General features: G+C 39.6%; 1 protein-coding gene across 1 annotated transcript in view; it reads left to right on the top strand.

Moving 5' to 3' along the window:
- The window catches only part of DOK6 (docking protein 6), a 355,747-nt gene that overhangs the window by 215,838 nt on the left and 120,591 nt on the right, over positions 1-19,318 (top strand). The window contains exon 7 of the mRNA XM_088475936.1: positions 12,172-12,289. Within this exon, the coding sequence (XP_088332062.1) occupies positions 12,172-12,289 (118 nt within the window). The remainder of the gene's footprint in view (positions 1-12,171; positions 12,290-19,318) is intronic.

The raw sequence follows: 19,318 nt of genomic DNA, 5'->3' as shown, positions 1-19,318 counted from the left end.
GCAATTATCACTGATTATCAGCAAGTTTAAACCCTGCATAATCAGTGATGAACCACAAGAAATAATGAGTAACAGTGGTTGCTGTGGAAACTGGGATTGCTTGTCTTTTTCCCAAGCTGCAATTATATGCAGCACAAGATACATAAAAACTGTTAGGGTTATGTGACAGGGAATATTATTACACAAATGGGGGTTGTCAGTTAGTTAGGCTGGTATCTATTTTTATGCACCCTGCATCACTCCTGGTCTCTGAGTAAACACTGTCCTGTCTTCACACTACTACAGGTAAACATACTCTGGAACTAAAGATTTTTTGGGTGTTCTCAAGTACTGTCCTCACTGATGCTATTGGCAAAGGTTTATCTATTCTAAAAATGCTGGGGCAGATATCACAGCAGTCCCAGTACTCTATGAGAAAAAGTACTGCTTAATTAAAGAAAGAAAATGTTCATTCATATTGAGTTTAAGCTACTGTATCCAGAGCTGGCCCCTAGGCATTATATGCAAATGCCTAGTGGAATCTAGAATCATCATCATCATCATCATCATTCCGATTCCCATGCCTAGTGTCAGATGTGGAGTGTGACGGTGGCAGCTATGGGCCACCGCTATCATAGACTCAGCTCAGACTCTTAAGTCTTAAGTGCTAGGCCTGCTGCTCCTGGGATTGGATCTTCATCCCAGAAGAAGACCAAGAAGACTACTCTTTTAAAAAAACAACTGTCTATATAACAATCCTTTGCAAGGGGAAGTAAGTATGATTGCTCTCACCCAGTTGCAAAATTGAATATTGATAGCAATATTGTTAGCTGTGAGGTGGGCAAAATTGTCTGGATTTCAGTGGAAATTGATGTTATTGAGGTTAATAATACTCTAAGAGCAAAAACAGCTAAAATTATGTGATTTTAGCTTTTTTTGCTTAATTTAAAAAAAAACAAAAAAACAGTCACGGTGGTTTGACAAAACCAAAACCGGGCAACAAGTTAGAATCAAAACTAGCAAAAATGGTCCTGGGCACATCTCCAATAATAATATAACTGCAGATCAAGATACATTATTGTTTGCCTGCTTTGAATAGCCTAACCTTATTACTGTAGCTTGGAATTTGTGTCTTTTTATTTGTAGTGTGACAATATGTGTTCTAGTTGTGTTAGACATTTAAACACATTAAGGACCTCATTCAGAGGCAGTTGCACAGAGCGATTGGATGTAGCGAGTGATGTTTTTTTCAACTGCGCATGCGCACACATGGCAGTGCGTGTGCGCAAGCCTTTCTTTCCGACCGCAATCCTCTTGCTCGCTAGTCACTAGGAGGTCGTAGCTGTGATTGACATTTTGTGCCATTTTTGGGTGGTTACAGGGGAAGGTGCTTGTGAATGGGGGTGTGGTGGCGCGAACACAGGCGTGGTTGACCTTAAAAAGGGCATTTTAAGGGCGTGCATATATTACTGAGTGAGTCATCACACACGTCATCTCGTTGCAACTACGATGCTACTGCTCGCAGTGCTAAAGGTAGCCCAGGGTCTACCTTAAGCACTGCGAGTGCAGGCGATGGTTTCTGCCTCAACCGATGTCTGTAGGCAGTTAACAATGTAACAGGTGTTAATCGTGCTGACGTAGGTTGCCGCCTGCGACCGACTCTGAATTAGCCCATAGAGATAGGAGGTGTGCTTTCATTGTTGTGGGTGTTTCCGCGCTTACGATGTGCGTTGCGTTTGAGCGCTCGTTATGCATATTTTCGATCATTTTGTGTGCGACCGATCGCTCACGAGCGACCGCCTCTGAATGAGGTCCTAAATGAGAAGAAACATTGCCCACTAAAATATAATGGAGGCAATACTGGCCTAAGACAGGTTTTAAAATGCATTCTGCTCCTTTACGTAAAACTGCACAGCAGATGCGGGGTGCGCGATCATTTTTCTTTAATAAAAGTTTAATAAGGCTCTAAATAACATCTTTGCCTAAATGTGAGATGTTAATCCCAGCATCAGGAAACATTGTTTTCTTATTTTGTGGTAAAATATTTTTATTAAAGTTTTATCAGTGTAAAGGCAGTGCTACTACAAACAGAGGTACATAAAAAGGCACAGCAGGACTGGCCGTCTGGCATTTCTGGCAAATGTCAGAATGACCGGTGGCTTGATGGGCCAGTCCAGTCTTAAAACCTTACTGATCAGCTCCACCTCACGGCGCTCTGCTCAGCCGAGTTTTTGAAAAATGGGGGAGTGCCACAAGGCCAGGCCCCTACGAGATGAAACCATGCCCCTTTTGTGGTGAGGCCATGCCCAGGGGCACTGAGAGCTGTGCTGGGCCGGGGTAAGGGGGCATGGCCTAATTGTGGGAGTCATGGCCATGCCCCCTTATGATTAAATACAAACAATTATTGCAGCGCCGGCCAATCAGCCTGGTGCAAAGCCAGGGGGGGTGAGATCAGTGTGACAGGCATAGGAGACTGCTGAGGCTGCTTCTCAGCAGCCGCAAGCAGTCTCCCATTGCAGCCCAGCACACAGCAGCATGTTCTGGGCTGCTGTGAGGTAAGAGCATGGTGCTGGGCCCCTCCAGCATGCCCAGGCCCAGGTAATTAGTACCCGCTCTGCCCCCCTCTTGGCACCTCTGGCCATGCCCTTTTTGCAAGCACGCGTGCAGGGGGACTACCAGGACTGATCAGAAGCCCCAGTCCGTACCTATAAAAAGGCAATATTGGATAAAAACTGATAACAGATTTTGATGATACTACGTATGTGACAACATTTTCTTGTAAATTAGCAGGCTCAGTACAGTTTTTGGTCATAAGGCATCTCTAGTACAGTATCAAACCAAAGGAAGAGATGTGGTCTGCAATTACAAAATTTTTTAAAAAGGGTGACAAGTGGGGAATGGGATAGGAGAAAAATGGAATTCAAATTCGGGGCATTACTGAACAACAAGAATCATTAAGCAAGCATGAAATATATTAAGGCTATTAAGAAAGCTGCAAAATTGTCAAAAATTAGATTATGGTATTTCTGAGTTTCTTGCTATGAGTAAATGCAGAGCAATAAACTTATGATAGTTGTTAGGCTAAGACCCAAGTTGAAAGGGCATGTTTCATTATAATGCTGGAGATAAGAAGAAGGGGGGAGAACAAAGATAGGTGTCAATTGCTTTTTTTTATTTGCTAATAATTGTCACAATGTCAGGACCATAATGTCTAAAGTGATGATTTTGAAAACAGTGTTTTTTCTGTGGTTTTTCAACAGTTTCTCTTTTAGTTATATGATGGTCTGAAAAGCTCCAGAATAATTGAAAGGAATGCACGATGGTCCCCAATAGTTAGTAACTGTAAATTTTACTAGGTGATGTATTGTAGCCTTAATGCATAAACCCCAAAAAATTAAATAAAAAATAGAGATGAACACAGACCCCTGTGTTTTGGTTTGGGTTTTGGCTCTAAATATTGTTGTGTTTTGGATGTGGCAAAACCACCCTCAATTGTTTTGGTTTTGGCTTTGGCTTCGGTTTTGAATTTCTTGAAAAATTGATAAAAAAATAGCCAAAATCATCAATTTAGACCTGTATTTGTTTCTACACATTATTAACAACAATACCATTCATTTCCAGTCATAGTGTGCTGGAGGCCAGTGTTTACTTACAAGGTCTAGTAGTGCTGGTCTCAAGAGGCTGCAGCGTTTCCATTGCAGGATCTGCTACATTGAAAGCGCTCCCACTGCCAACGGTCCCCTCTCTCCGTTCACTGCTGGCACTGCCAGCATCCCCAGGTCTTGGTCTGTAGTTGTGGACAGCTGCTCTTGCTGGTTGATGCAGGGCGGCTGACTCTAGGTGGCTGTGGCTCCTTACAGGTGAGTGCAAGTAATTTTTGAATTTCTGGTTCTATCCTTGGCTTTCCTGTAACCTGATACTGTCTGCTCCCTACCGCATTTTCCCACCTAGTTCTGACACATTTTTGACAACTCCACCCGAGTCCATCACTAGGAGACCAACCAATTTTTGCCTCAGTTCCTTCCCAGTCCGCCACTAGGTGACCAACCTCAATTTGCATCAGTTCCTTCAAACCACTAATCCATACATTGGAACAGTGGCATCACTAGCAGGGTGTGAGGGGTGCAGGCCACCCGGGGTGTCACCTTCCAAGGGGGTAACACCACAAAAGCCACACATTTATGCCCGCAAAACCCCCTCTGACAGACTGGAGTGTTTGGCAGCACCATTTTCCTAAACCCTGCCCCCCGATGGCAAATTGCCACGATTCGTGGGTCAATATGGAGGAGGCAGGGCCAATATGACGTGATTCCATTACAATTGCATCATTTAGCCCCGCACCTCCTGATTAACCCATAAATCGCTGCATTTTACTCTGAGGGGGAGGGACCTAATTACATAGTGTTGCAATCCCCATCAGATCTGGTTCTATCCCCATCAGATCTGCTGCAAGGTAAGTTTATTTTTAATATACAATATATGTGACATATGTGTGTGTATATACATGCGTGTGTAAGGTATGTGTGTATATATATATATATATGTATATATATATGTATATTTATATGCATGTATATGTTTATGTGTGTGCGTATTTATATATATATGTATATATACATATATGTGTGTGTGCAGGGGAGCCAAGAGCCACACCGACCCCGGGTAAAAGGGGGCATGGCCTAATCGCGGAAGGTGAGGCCATGTCCCCTTAAGGGAAAAGTAGTAAAGATTTTTTTTTTCAGAACTGGGGAGGGGGACGCAGAGAGCCCCCTCAGCCTGGCACATAGCCAGAGGGTGGCACGATCAGTGTGATCGCTCCCCTCACAGTAATATAGGAGACTGCTGTGACTGCTGCTTAATAGCCGTGAACAGTCTCCCAGCGCATGCTGGGCTGCTGTGATGTAAGACGGAGGGGGGCACTATCATACCTGCAAGCCTGGGCCAAGGTAATTAGAACCTGCTCCCCCCCTCTCGGCTCCCCTGTTTGTGTGGAACCCCCCTCCCATAAAATTCCTGCATTTGCCCCTGTATTTGATTTTATTTTTACATTTTGGTAGGGGAGGGGGGTGACACCATGATGTACAGTACCAGGTCTCTGCATTGGAATACAGACTGTGAATGTCATATTGGGCACAGTGAAATCTATATTCCATTACAGGGAACCCTAGTAAAAGCCACCAATATGTTACACTCTGTGCTTCAGTTCTGGGTATTTGGCAGCTCCAAATGTACAGTCAGCATCCACATCATCATCTACCAGGAGAGCTGTGACACATCTCCAGTCAATTTTGACCACCCAGCAGCTCACAATTTTGTTTTTGCCAATATTGGACGAAGGCTACAGTGAGCTGGTTGGCTAAACTAAGCAGTGGCCCAAACACATGGCAATGTAAATGAATGTAGCACATCTATAAAACATGTCCTCTTCAGCTGGTAGCTGATTCTGGACTGCTTGTTATTATATATGATTTTCCAGTTTTTTATAAACATCTTGAATGAACTCACTGCAAATGACATAACAGGGAGGAGGTGCCTAGATATTTAATGTCTCTACCTCTACTTCTTTTCACACTACAAATGCCATAGATAACTTGATAAATATTGTCAAACTTTGGGAAAAAACTTTTCACATGCAAAGAGGTGGGTTTTTTTGGTCTTCCGCCCAGGCATGACAATGTGCATGAAGTGCTGCCACTGGAGACTGACTTACTTTGACACAAATAACATTATCCTCCTGAATTTTATCAACTATTTCTTGTCCAACACATTCAGCATCATCACCCTCATTAGTGTCATTCACAATTATACCCCTCAACCTGTTGTACATTTACAACTTCAAAAGTAGCATCCTCAATTTCTATGTCTAAACCATCATCATCATTACTTTTTCTAATACCCATCATCACATTGGAGAGGGTTCATAAATGGTGGAAGGATATTTCTATAGGACTACAGTGTCAGAATCAGAAATGTCAGAGTCACACATAGCACTTGTAGACACCCCAAGAGTCTCTGTAGGAATCTGTGAAGTTTGTGAACACGCAATTTGTTCTTCAGTCTTGGGGCGTGATTCAGGGATTTTTGCAAAGCCGATATTTACACAGTTCGAGTGATTGTTTGATGTGAGTGAGTGATTCATGCACAAAAGCCACACTGCAAAGTGCAACGTTTGCATTGAAATTACTCGTACAGAGGACCACTCACAAAGCGAGTGATAGGTAGTCATCATTTGGGGGTAGTAATGGGGGGGTTAGAAAAGAACAGGATAGTCAGACTGTTTAAATGCCATTTCATGGGCATGCATAAATTACATGCTGTGTGACTGCCTGATGTGCATCAATGTTACCAATGTGTACGCTGTTGTACATCATTGGACGGATATGAGAAGGCAGCAGTGGGTGTCCCTATGCTCGCCTGTGCTTTGGAAGACATTTGCATATTTTAGCGACTGCAATCGGTGAGAAAATGCAGTTGTGATTTCATTAGCGTAAATCTCTGAATCAGGCCCTCAGTGCTTTTCTTGTGCACTGATTTGCTTGTTCTAGACTTAGAGTGAGAAGTTGGTGTATGTGTGCCTACAAAATTCCTGGCTGTGTTTAGCCCAGGTTTTCAAAATGGGCATTTTAGTGCAATAAAAGAGAAGTAGCAGGATTGTAACTCACAAATAAAGGCCATGGTTTGAGCATTTCCTTGCCACTGCATGTGGTGTATGGCATGTTGCCAATTTTACATTTTCCGTCAGTAACTTTCCCTTCATAGATAGAGCTGTTTTCTTAAAGATTGCCACACATTGTTTAGATTTGGAGTGCCCTTTCTTACACCTGCTTCTTCTTATCTCTTGACCTTTTTTTGAAGAAGTACTATGACTTCCAGTGCTATTACTGGAATGATCCTGTTCTTCTATAGACTGATTCATAATTGATTTACATCAGGACAAGTGTAAAGCTACTGTACTTGAAACTGCCACCACTTCAAGTGAACGTACAATGAGATGGGGAAATGAGAGACTGTTACCTTTACCATGCAGGTTAAAAAAACTTTATAATTTACTTAAACCAGAAAAAAATGTCTTGATGTTGTTACTCGATCATTCATGGTGTCACAGTTGTTTGGTACTATTGTTATTATCATGTCAGCATAGCCATAACTGGGCATATCAGCCCCCATCCACAGGCCCTGCCCACAGTGGAGAAGTACATGTGGCAGCTCCTATAAGTGCATCACACCTAATTGGTTGCATATAGTATACAGGGCTCTGTGGGTGTTGCAGCAGCAATTCTGGCTGCAGGGTACTATTCCAGGCACCCTGCTAGCCAGGAGCAATGGCCTTCTGGTGGCAACAGTGCCGAACACAGAGCTTCTGCGCTCTGTGTGACGGCACCGGTCACCCATAGCTAGTTAAGGCCCTGCATGTAGGTTTCTCTCCTGTGATTTCTCTCCTCCCAGCCTCTCTGCATCCCTGCACCCTCCAACAGTGACTGTCATTCTGTCAATTATTGCTGATCAGTCAGCATAGCAGGTCCTCCCATCAGGCTACAGAGATGAGCAGCCACCAGGGAAATGTAAATTACCACCCCTCAGCCAACCAGTGTATACCGGGTAGCTTTTCAGAGGAGCAGTCTCTGGGGAGATTAAAGACACAATGATCACAATGTTCTGAACATCAATGGTCCAATATATAGATGACCATTATAATAAAAATGTTATGTGTTTTAAAAACATATACAGTATATATTTTTTTTTTCTAAAATGATGTTGGATACATTTTAAATAGATATTCTTGACCCATTTCAATCACAAAAAAACCCTACAATTTCTGATCGGTTTTTGGGACACAAATTTGCCAGTTAAGCGGTTAATGCTGGAGGTCCACTTTAAATAGTCACTGTGAATTATATTATCATCAGTCAGCATACCAGGCACCTAGAACTCACTAAGGTAAGCTTGAAAAGTAGTGTCTCTGGAGATGTAGTCAAGTCTAATTAGATTAAACCATTAGTTGGCATAGAACTTGTATGAACATGCACTTACTGTACTCATCTTGTGCATGCCCATCTCTATTCTAAAAATAGATAGAAAAAGGCTGTGCTACTTAGTGATTAATTATAAAAAATATATTTTTCAGACCAATGAATCCTAATAGTGATGGTTCACTTCCATGGACCTCTGTGAAATGTACTGGTACACTATGAATACCTTTTTTATTCTTTATATTGCAAACATTTTCTTGCACCACCCTTACATGTGATTTCCTTTTTGTTTCTTTCGATATATATCATACCACTGGGGCAGTATAATAAATAGACTACCCCTGAGGTGTCACAGGTGATCATCTCCTTAATTTTAAATTCTCTGTTGTTGACTTTTGATCTTACTGTACTTCCTTTATAGGTTTAGTACCTTTGTTATTCATTTCCTTAAATGCAGTACACCTTCCACCTTCGTTTCCAGAATCCAGCCATGTTTTTTTTCTTTTTCTTCTCTCCTAAATGGCTTTTACCGACACTGTTCCTGACTTTGGGGGCTCTTCTATAACCACTTTTGGATGCTCTGGTAAGTATTCATATACTAGGGACTTTTGTCTCCCTATAAAATGTGCCAGTGTTTCTGCAGACTCTTTTCTAATAGTTTGCTTTGCGTTGAGTAATTGGTATGAAATGAAGGGTAGATATGATCTTCTTTCATAGTTTTGTATTCTAACAACTCTCTGTGGTCCATCGTCTTTACTTTGGTATTTGCTTCTTCCTCCTCCATTTTATAGTTCTTCTTTCTAAATTGTTGTAGAAGTTTCTTCGACTGTATTTTAAAATCTTTTTGTCTAGAGCAGTTTCCTTTGATATGGCATAGTTGGCCCCCTGGGATATTCTTTATCAATGTTTTATGATGATTACTATTACAATCTGTGGACTTCATGTATGTTCTGGTCTCCAGTTTGTAACCTTCCATGAAAATGGTCAAATCTAAAAAGTTCACACTTTCTTTGCTGACCTCTCTTGTAATCTCCCAGTTTACAGTGTTCCTATTCATCTTTTGGATAAAAATCTCTAGTTCTTCTTTATTACCTTCCCAGATGATCACGTTGTCTATGTATCTTGCCCATACTTTTATATTCCTCATATATTTGGGCTAGATGCTTTTGAACACCCATTGCACCAGGAATAGATTTATTCACAATGGGGCAAATTATGTCCCCATTGCCGTAACCGTTTCTTGCAAATAAAACTTATCTTTAAACCAAAAATGATTGTGTTATAAAATAAACTTCATTGTCTCTACAATAAAATCTATTTGTATTTTTTGTAGTTTCGAATGATTTTCCAACCTTTTCCTCATATTTTCAGTCTATTTTGTGGTCAATACATGTGTACAACAACTTGATATCACAAATTGCCAGTAAATAATTCTCCTTCCATTCTACCGTTTCCAACATCTTTGAGACTTGTGTCATGTCTTTCAGGTATATTTGTTGTTCTTTTGCAATGGGCTACAGAAAGGTATCAACATAGTCTGACAGGTATTGTGTGAGTGACCCAATACCTGCTACTATACGTCTACCCAGAGCGCATTCTAAGTTCCTATGCACCTTTGGCAGGTGATAAAAGATGGGTATAAAAGGGTATTCTCAGATTCTTTTTTTGTTAAAATCTCTATTTCCAGGCCTTTTTTAAGAAGAAAATAAATAATTAATTGTATTCTTTTGTGGAGTCTTTTTTGAGGATGCAGTATGTTTTTTTGTCACTTAGCTGTTTTAAAGCTTCTTCTTCACATGTACTTCTGTCCATCACTACAATGCCCCCACCCTTATCTGTAGGTTTATTAACAATATTTGTGTTCTCATTAAGGGACTTAAAAGCTTTCTTTTCTTCTACTGTTAAATTCCATTTCTTTTTGTTCAAACTATCTGGTACTCTCCTAATGTCATGTTCTACCAATTTTTGAAATGAAGTGATAAAATGTCCTTTTAAGTTTTGTGGATATCCTTTATAGCTCAGTATGTATAAAAACGTTTAGATCTTCTGTATTGGACACTAACTGCTTTTGCCGTTTGTGAAAGTATTTCTTCAAGGTCAACTTCCTTTTAAATTTCTGAAGATCTTTTATTGTATCAAACTTCTGCAGAATGTTGGTTGGGGCAAATTTCAAACCTTTAGTTACAATACTTATTTCTGCTGATTTTATATTGACTTATATTGAAAATGCCTTGTCCAAATTTTTTCTTGCTCCTCTCTTCTATTTTATTTTTTTGACTGCAATACCTCCTCATTTTACCTGCTTGTAATGAAATTTTCTCCTTTTCATTCTGTTTTGTCATTGTGAAGACTCTGTAGTATTTGGAATTGCTCTTATATTGAGATTGGGAACATGGTTGTGTACCATCTCTAAAAAAGTGTCCATTTAGTAATCAGCATCCTCCTCATCTTCAGACGTCCAACAATTTACGCCCATACTAGATCTAATCTCCTTTATAGATTTTTCTCTATCCTCAATAATCAGTTTCATCAGCTTGCTGGAACATAAATCCAGGTTTTCATTCCATCTTTTTATGAAACTATCATTTTTAGAGATGAAAGATGATACCATGTTTATATTTATTTGTATTTAAATATATATATATATATAATATTTTTTTTAAAGCATTTTGTATAATTGGATACTCTGCGCAAAATAAATGATTACATTAATATAATATTAAATTATGACTATGATTTATAGTTAGGGAAATGCACTGAAACATATTTGTTTTCCATCTCTATTCTGTCTCTCTAAGGATAAGGGACTCCAAGTGAATGCTAGTTGATCCTTATTTTCATATTCAGTGGTGACAAATTTTTGTAGGGGATCTGGTAGAAATAAACAAATATTTTATAAGGATGTGAGTAGGCTCCAGACAATGGTGGTATCTGCATAACAAATAATAATAATAATAATAATTAATAATTGTATTTATATAGTGCTTTTCTGCAGCAGGACTCAAAATCTCTTTACATGCTTCAAAAGCATAGCACAGAGGTTTAGTATTACAGCAAGAAGAAAACAAACTGAAAAACAATGAATGAGGTTAATGGGGACAATGAGATTAATACAGGGTTGGTGCAGCCATTTTGGGTAATAAATTTCACAGGTTACATTGCCCACCCACGAAAAGTCCAAGGTGAGGCAGTCATTTTGAGCACACTACATAAGTTACAGTACCCTGGGTAAAATAAGGAATGCCTAGAAGAGGTGACACAAAATGGGGAAGTTACAGCATACTAAAGGTAGAAGCAGAGCCCTTACATAACCATAATTTGCAAGTATTTTCCATCCAACTCATGGGTGTACTAGTTGAGGCAGCTATCTTGGGTATACTTTAAAGGTTGCAATGAGCGGGATAAGCCATACAAGAAACTAACATTTACGATTGACTGAAATGTTTGCAATGATCCATGTGTTGCTCATCCTGCCCAAGAAAGAACCATCTGAGGCAGCCATCTGGGGTGCGCTGTGTAGGTTACATCTGGCAGGGTATGCAATTGGTGGAAATATAAAAGGCCATGGAGGGATTTCTGGGTCCCACGCCTCAAGTGTGTACCGGCTTGTCTGCAATTAGGAAACCTGATAAAACTGTAAACATATTTAAAAAACAATATTAGTATAATTATTATTTTTTTATATTTCTGCATGATACTAGTCTAGTTTTTAAACATTTTAGGAATGTGTTTAGTTAATTTCTTATGATGGATTATCTTTGACCATGTCTTAACATATAAATTCCCTTATAACATCACTGTTGTCAGCAGGTAATTATGCATTGTTTCATTAAACATTTTTAAGCCACTTTTCCTAATATTATACTCTGCTATCCTAAAAGTTTAACTTAATATCTCTTTACTTTGTCACTTGAAGCCTTGTGACTCCAAAGAGATTATGGATTAAGTTAATTTGCATTTAAAATATGGAATAAGTATGATGGCAAAAGGATATTGCAAAAACTTCCTCTCTTAAAATGCAAATAAATGACATATATAACAATTATTTAACCTGCCTAAATGTGTTATGCTAAAATCTGTTGGCTTACAGTATGTCTTATGATGACATCTGTTGGCTTATTTTAACTAGTTTTATTACGATTTGAAGTCACTCATGTTATGTACATGAATTCTTCTTATGCAAAGTCATGACAAATATTTGCTTTTGCATGCTATCTTTCAGCTGCAGACTAGTTTGACTGAACCAATGACATTGTCCAAGTCAATTTCCCTTCCCCGAAGTGCATACTGGCATCATATTACCAGACAAAATAGCGTTGGTGAAATTTACAGTTTACAAGGTAAGTGGTTTAAAAATAAAACATCCTGCCTGTTAGTTTGTTACATGCTGAGCAGGACTCATTCAAATTGTTTTCTTCTTTGAAATGGTTGTATTCCTTTTCGTTTCAATTTATCAGCTGTCATAAACCTCTGTGGGAAGCCTGATTTTCAAAATTGCCATTTTTGTCATCATTTTATCAACTAATGACAAATGACTGTGTAGCCTGCACAGGCAATTTAGATGTGACTCTTTGAACTTTACAATGCAAATTGCTACCATCAAAATCAATTTATATTCTAGTTTTATACCATGTTCCCTGATAAGCGCTTTGGCTTTAACAAACATGACAATCTAATTTCATAAACTGCACAAATTTAACAATACCTCATAACTATATGCTTTGTTCTTAATTCCATGATATGAATGTATTCACTAGGCTAGAATCTGTAGTATACTATTTTCTGGGTGTATTATTACAATGTTTTCTGAAATTAAAATGAAATGTAAACTGAAAAGTTGTACGTAATGAAAGGGTTCTAAAGTTGTAAGAGGCTGGAGAGATATCGCCTGAAAGCAGAGTGTAGGTGTCAGACTGCAATGACAATATTGCAGATTTATATTTCATATTGTGTTGCACCATTAAAGATTTTTTTATTGGAATAGCGCTGTCAAAATATATTAATTTCAATTTAAATGGAATGTATGATTTTTGAAAATATTTTTTCTACCTTTACATGGTATGGTAATATAAATTGAATAATTTTTACTTGTTTCATATTTGCTTTCTTCTGTGGAGGAAATTGTCATTGATAGCCTTCTTAATGTTTGGGTGGCTCTTAGAGCACTGTGTCTGAAGAATTACAGAGTTAGAAGTAAACATTTTTATTTCAATTGTGGTCACAGCAATACGAAGAAGCAAGTCTAGAGCATCTTTGTGTAGTCAAAAGAAATCTGTTTTTTAAGATTACATCTTTCACAGAAAATAACCAAATATGTTTAAAATCAAGTATTATATTACAGTTAGTAAATACTCATTTTATTAAAGGACTACTTTTTCACAGTTTCATTGGTATGTTATCCCCTTGTAGCAGTCTTATGCATTAAGTAACACTTGCAGGATATCACTTGAAAACACCCATATTATTACTCTTCCCCTGCATGTACCTATGGGCATGGATGGATTAAGCTTTCAGGGGGCTGGGGCATTTAAGACAGGGGGGACCCATCCCCTCTCATCAGCACTGTCCCCATTCAGTGGTGGCACAGTGGATATTGGATTCTCATGGGGTTTCCAAACTTGTGGGACCACATGGGCACATCCATATTTACTATACAGAGAGGAGGACATGGCGGTGTGTAGTACGTGGGCAAAAGATGCATGTTGAAGGTTGCCCCTCTGTGGAGAGCCACTTGGTCCTATTGCCCAACAGCTGCTTTGTAGTAAAAGCCTCTGACACTGAATAGTGTCACCCCCAATGGACCTCTTACCGTAATCTCCATCACCCTGCTCCTTCCATCACACTCTGGTCCCATCCTCTCTGCCAGTCACACTGCTTCTTACCTCACACCCCAGCCACATCCTCTCCTCCAAGAACCTGCAACTTCCCTCACACCCCAGCCCCATCCTCTCCTCCATAAACTTGCAACTTCCCTCACACCCTAGCCACATAATCTTCTCCATCACCCTGTTCCTTTCCATCACACTCCAGCCTTCCCCTTCTCCTTAATCACCTTGCTCCTTCCTTCACACTTCATACCCTTTTCTCCTCCATCACATTTCTCTTTCCCTTACACCCCAGCCACATCCTCTCCTCCATCACCCTGCTCTTTCCATCACACTACAGCCGCCCCCCTCCTCCATCACCCTGCTCCTTCCTTCACACTCTGGACTCTCCTCTCCTCCATCACCCTGCTCTTTCCATCACACTCCAGCCCCCCTCCTCCATCACCCTGCTCTTTCCATCACACTCCAGCCCCCCTCCTCCATCACCCTGCTCTTTCCATCACACTCCAGCCCCCTACCTCCATCACCCTGCTCCTTCCTTCACACTCTGGACTCTCCTCTCCTCCATCACCCTCCTACTTTTCACAAACTCAAGACACAGGGATTAGTCAGTTCATAGTGAGTACATATCATGCAATATAGCAGTAAAGGGGTACACAGCAGACAGTCACATGGGACTCTCTCTAGATGTGCAGAAGGAGTTATGGACAGTATATGCTCACAATGCACACAGCTTACCCCATACCCTGCTCCTCTATAACACAGTGCTGCATAGTTCCTATTATACTGTCAGGTGGCTAAAGAATATATAGAGGGTGCAGTGATAGATCATGTCTGCACACAGGCTGCTGTGCAATCCAGATGCCGGACCCTTCTAACATGAAAACTTTCTATACAGAACATTAATAAAATAAAAATAATACAGTGTAGGAAGATACAGAGAACTGCCTACTAATAAAAGTTAGGTGTCTATACTACATATACGTATATAAGATATCTTTCCTTCACAACCACCTCTATTTTTCAGACAGTTTTCCTGTGTGTTTCTTCAGGTTTGCAAAACCACTGCGTCATACAGTAACTCTCACAATTTGTATATTTAAAATGGCTAAAATATAGCATATTGATTTTAAATGGAGTGCTTTTGAAAATGTTGATTTTCCAGCAATTTGAAATCAGTTCACCATTTCATACATCAGCACGATGGTTCAAAAATTGGGTGACTAGGATTGGTGGTACAGAACCAAATGAAATTATTTATAGTCAGCAAAAATACAGTCATAAAATATATGGATAAATAGAATCCCAACCCTCTCCAAAACTGAACCTAATAATGACATATAAACACAATTTACTGAATTTCTCAAAAATGAAATTTTTGGGATAAGAGTGGCGTAAAAATAATTGCTAAGACTGTAGGGCGCTGTGATTCAGAAAATTGGGAATGACTGCATTAGCAACTTTAAAATAGACCCTAAACATTTTCAAAAATCAGTGATTTTAACAAATTGCAGTTTAATGCATTTCCTCCAATTTTTAAGTTATAAAGCAGCTCTAATCATATGTGGAAAAATATTTGGCAGTAAATATTTAATTTTCCTGACAAGTTTTTTTAAAATATATTTGTTCTATTTGTTTTATTTTTAAAAGTAGTTGTTTTTATGTATGAAAGCAACCTCTAGCCTCAAGAAGAGTTACAGAGGACATTCCCTGTCACCTCTTTTGGGTGACAGGGAATTCTCACTACCATGGGCTCTGTATGTCCAAGTGGAAGGACTTTATGAAGCAGCCAGAATTTCCTAGAGTCAGGGCAGACTCAGATGAAGGCACTTATGGCAGCTGAAAGTTTGAGAAAAATAAGTCTCCCAATTTAGTGTAGACAATACACTCTGTGAATGATAGGCTATGTTTTATTTGGTGTTGAATTGATGATGCCTACCAGCATGTGTGGTGTAGTGGTTAGCATTACTGCCTCACAGCACTGATATCCTCTATTCAATTCCTACCATGGCTTTAACTGTGTGGAGTTTGAATATTCTCCCTGTGATTGCGTGGGTTTCCTATGGGAACTCTGGTTTCCTCCCACAATCCAAAAATATACTGGTAGGTTAACTGGCTCCTGACAAAAATTAACCTTAGTGTGATTGTATGTACATGTGTTAGGGGATATAGATTGTAAGCTCCACTGGGGCATGGACTGTTGTGAATGGGCAAATATACTCTATTAAGTGTTGCAGAATATATATGTGGTCTATAAATAACTGGTAACAACTGATGTGGCTAGAGATAAACGTCAGCTAGCTCCACCCATTTATATATTGGCTACTGCTACAGTTGATTTGGTCCCACCTATGTGAGAAACGTTCAGAAATTTTTCCAGGGCCTTTTAAAGTTACCAGCTGTGCACTTTTTGCTCTTTGGTATGTGGTTTGAAGCTGCTTGGACAGGGTCTAGTCTCTGACATTAGTGCTTAAGTGATCATGGTTTAAGCACCAGTGCTACAATGTTTTATACTAGTGTGTTGTGAGTGTGTATAGAATAGATAGTCCCTAATGCTTTATAATAGTATTGATTGTGTAAAAATGGCATGAATGTGTTCTGATGGTTGTGAAATCCATGAATAATAAAAGACCTGATCAGACCAAAGGGTGTATGTAAAACTTTTATAATTGTATCAATAATGGCCTTAGAGAAGCAAAAATTCAAAAGTACAAGACGGAGTTTTGCCATAAAATTGGTAGTTATGCATGTGGCAATCATAAATGTAAACAAAAAGTAAGTCCAATAATGTGTAACCAAATTCAGCAATAATAAAACATGGTTGCAGTACAATATCTAGTTGGTCCAATCAGAGCGCGTTCCTTTATGTGCCTCTATTGGAGACTGTTAAGGGCCAAATTCAAATAGCCTCATTAAGTTAACAGGGGTGAAAAAGGGTGATAGCCTAGGGCTTTAGCAACTGGGGCTATTCAATTTGAGTCCATTTTTGCACTCAATCTGCTTGTTAACCCCCATTACGTCAACGTATTAATGTGCAATAACATGTGTTAATAGGCGTTAACATCTAGAATCCGTGGCTTCACCCGTTACCTTGCTTCACCAGTTACCTGTCTAGTTAACAGAGATATCTTTTCTAGTTCTTTTCGTTGCTTCACCCGTTACCTTGCTTCACCATTACCTGTCTAGTTAACAGAGATTTATTTTCGAGTCTGATCAGACCTAAAGAAAAATCTCCATAAGTGCAGCCTGTTGGCTGCCTTCATGGCTTATTGGATAGCACTGGGGGATAAATTACCGCTGCTAATTGATTTCGCCCTTAAATATGATTTGTAGGTTATCAAGCATCCTTCAGTTGAATATTTGATGAACCATATTGTAATTTGATATTGATCTCCTTACATATAGAAGTCAGCATGTTGTTTACTTAAAACCAAATGATGCTGTCCCTTATTTTTTGGGGTGCGCTGTGCTGTAATGGTGGTATTATGAGGCATATTTATATACATTACCAAATAAGTCATGGTTACTTACAACTCAAAATGTTGTGTTTCATAACATCATTGTGAAAAACATCACTGGAATGTATCAAAGGAGGCAAAATGGGACAGCTCTTGCATTACTGTCCTGGTGATTACAATTCCATGAGTTTGAATTCCATCTCATCATGATTTTAGAGATGGACACCATTGTGATATTGCCTTTGTCAATAAAATGAACTTTAGAGCATGAGCCGGACAAGTGGAATATGATGGGGGATGGGGGCTGTTCCTGTGGAAATAGAAAATTGGCAAGTGGGGGAGGGATTTTAAAGTACTCTGTATGAGATTTTATGTGCATGGAACATGCATTCTCAGTGCAATAACATTGCATGCCAACAGATTTGTAAAAACTCTGCTTTGCTTTATATTGGAACATAAGCTTTACAATGACAGCAAAGGATCAAGAAAAATAAAATAAAACTACCTTGGAGTAATGTAGAGATATGGAAATGCTAGAAAAAAATATTTGCTTTGTTTGTAGACTTTAAATAGGTCTTTTAAGAACTACAAAAATTTGGATCCGCACTGCACCTAATTGCAGCCCAGTGACTATAAAGTTGAATGTCCACTTTGCTGTCGTTGGACTTGCTCATGTTAATTGGGGATGTTATTGTTTTCATTAGAGATGAGCGGGTCTAGTTCTCCGAGAACCACACCCACCTGAACATTGCAATCCCGAGTCAGATCCAAGTCTGGCTCGAGTTTTCCCGCCTGACTCAGATCCGAAAACGAGGCAAAATGCATATCCTCCCGCTGTGGGATTCTCATGGGGTTTGGATTCTATAAAGGTCCTGGTGATCATCGCCATTTTCATTCCAGATGTGGAGAGTGTACAGAACAGACTTGTTCTGTTCTTCTCTGTTGCTCAAGGGTGCAGTGTTGTAGTTGTTCAAGGGTGCAGTGTTGTCGGGCTGGGGCTGCAGTACATAAAGTGGGGCATGCTGCTGTGTCACTGTAGTCCTATCAATCAAGGGGATAGGGCTGCAGTTCATAAAGGGGTGCTCTGTCAATCCAGGGGTGCTCTTCCCCAGTGTAAAAAAATTAAAGATAACATTAATAATTATCATTCCACAAAAAAATCTTGTTTTTCATAGTTTTTTGTGTGTGCTAGCTACGCTATTATTGTTCTGTGACACTGCCGGCCAGACCTCAGTTTATCATCCACGTATTTGTGACTCTGTATGTGGTCCATCTGCACCCTGCAGGGGTGCTTTTGTTGTTCATAAAGGGGTGCTGTGTTGTTCATCAAGGGGCTGCTGCCTCATCCAGGGGTGCTCTTCCCCAGTGTAAAAAAAATAATTGTTCGGTGACAATGCCGGCCAGACTGCAGTTAAATGTGACTCTGCAAGTGGTCCGTTAGCACTCTGCAGAGGTGCTTTGTTGTCCATAGAGAGGTGCTGTGTTGTTCAATAAGGGGTTGCTGCCTCATGCAGGGGTGATCTGTCCCAGTGTAAAAAATATTATTGTTCATTGTCAATGCCAGCCAGACCGCAGTTTATCATCCATGTATTTGTGACTCTAGTGACTCTACAGGTGGTCAATCTGCACTCCTCAGGGGTGCTTTGTTGTTCATCAGCATGCTGCTGCCTTGTCCATGGGTGCTTTTCCCCAGTGTAAAAAAAATAAAAGTTAAATAAAATTAGCATTCCACAAAAAATATATATTTTTTTCTTTTCAGGTTTATTTTGTGTGTGAGATCTACACTATTATTATTTGTTGACACTGCCGGCCAGACATCAGTTTATGATTCACGTATTGTGACACTATAAGTCATAGCGCAGTGTGTTATTCATAAAAATATTGTGACACTGTAAGTGGTAGCTTAGAGTGCTATTCTTAAAATCAAAGAACCTATCTTTTACAGTGGTAAAGAAAATTACAAGGAAAAGTTAGCTACAGAAAGATATAAAATTGGCAATATGCCTTTCACCACAGGAAGTGGCAAGGAAAGGCTAAGGCCTTAGCCTTTATTTATGACTGGTGGTTCTGCCTCTGATGTAAGCAT

Source organism: Taudactylus pleione, unplaced genomic scaffold, assembly GCF_031769625.1.
Source record: "Taudactylus pleione unplaced genomic scaffold, aTauple2 ptg000179l, whole genome shotgun sequence".
In the NCBI taxonomy this organism is placed as follows: domain Eukaryota; kingdom Metazoa; phylum Chordata; class Amphibia; order Anura; family Myobatrachidae; genus Taudactylus; species Taudactylus pleione.
The sequence above is the reverse complement of the archived record's forward strand: the minus strand, read 5'-3'. Positions and strand labels throughout refer to the sequence as shown.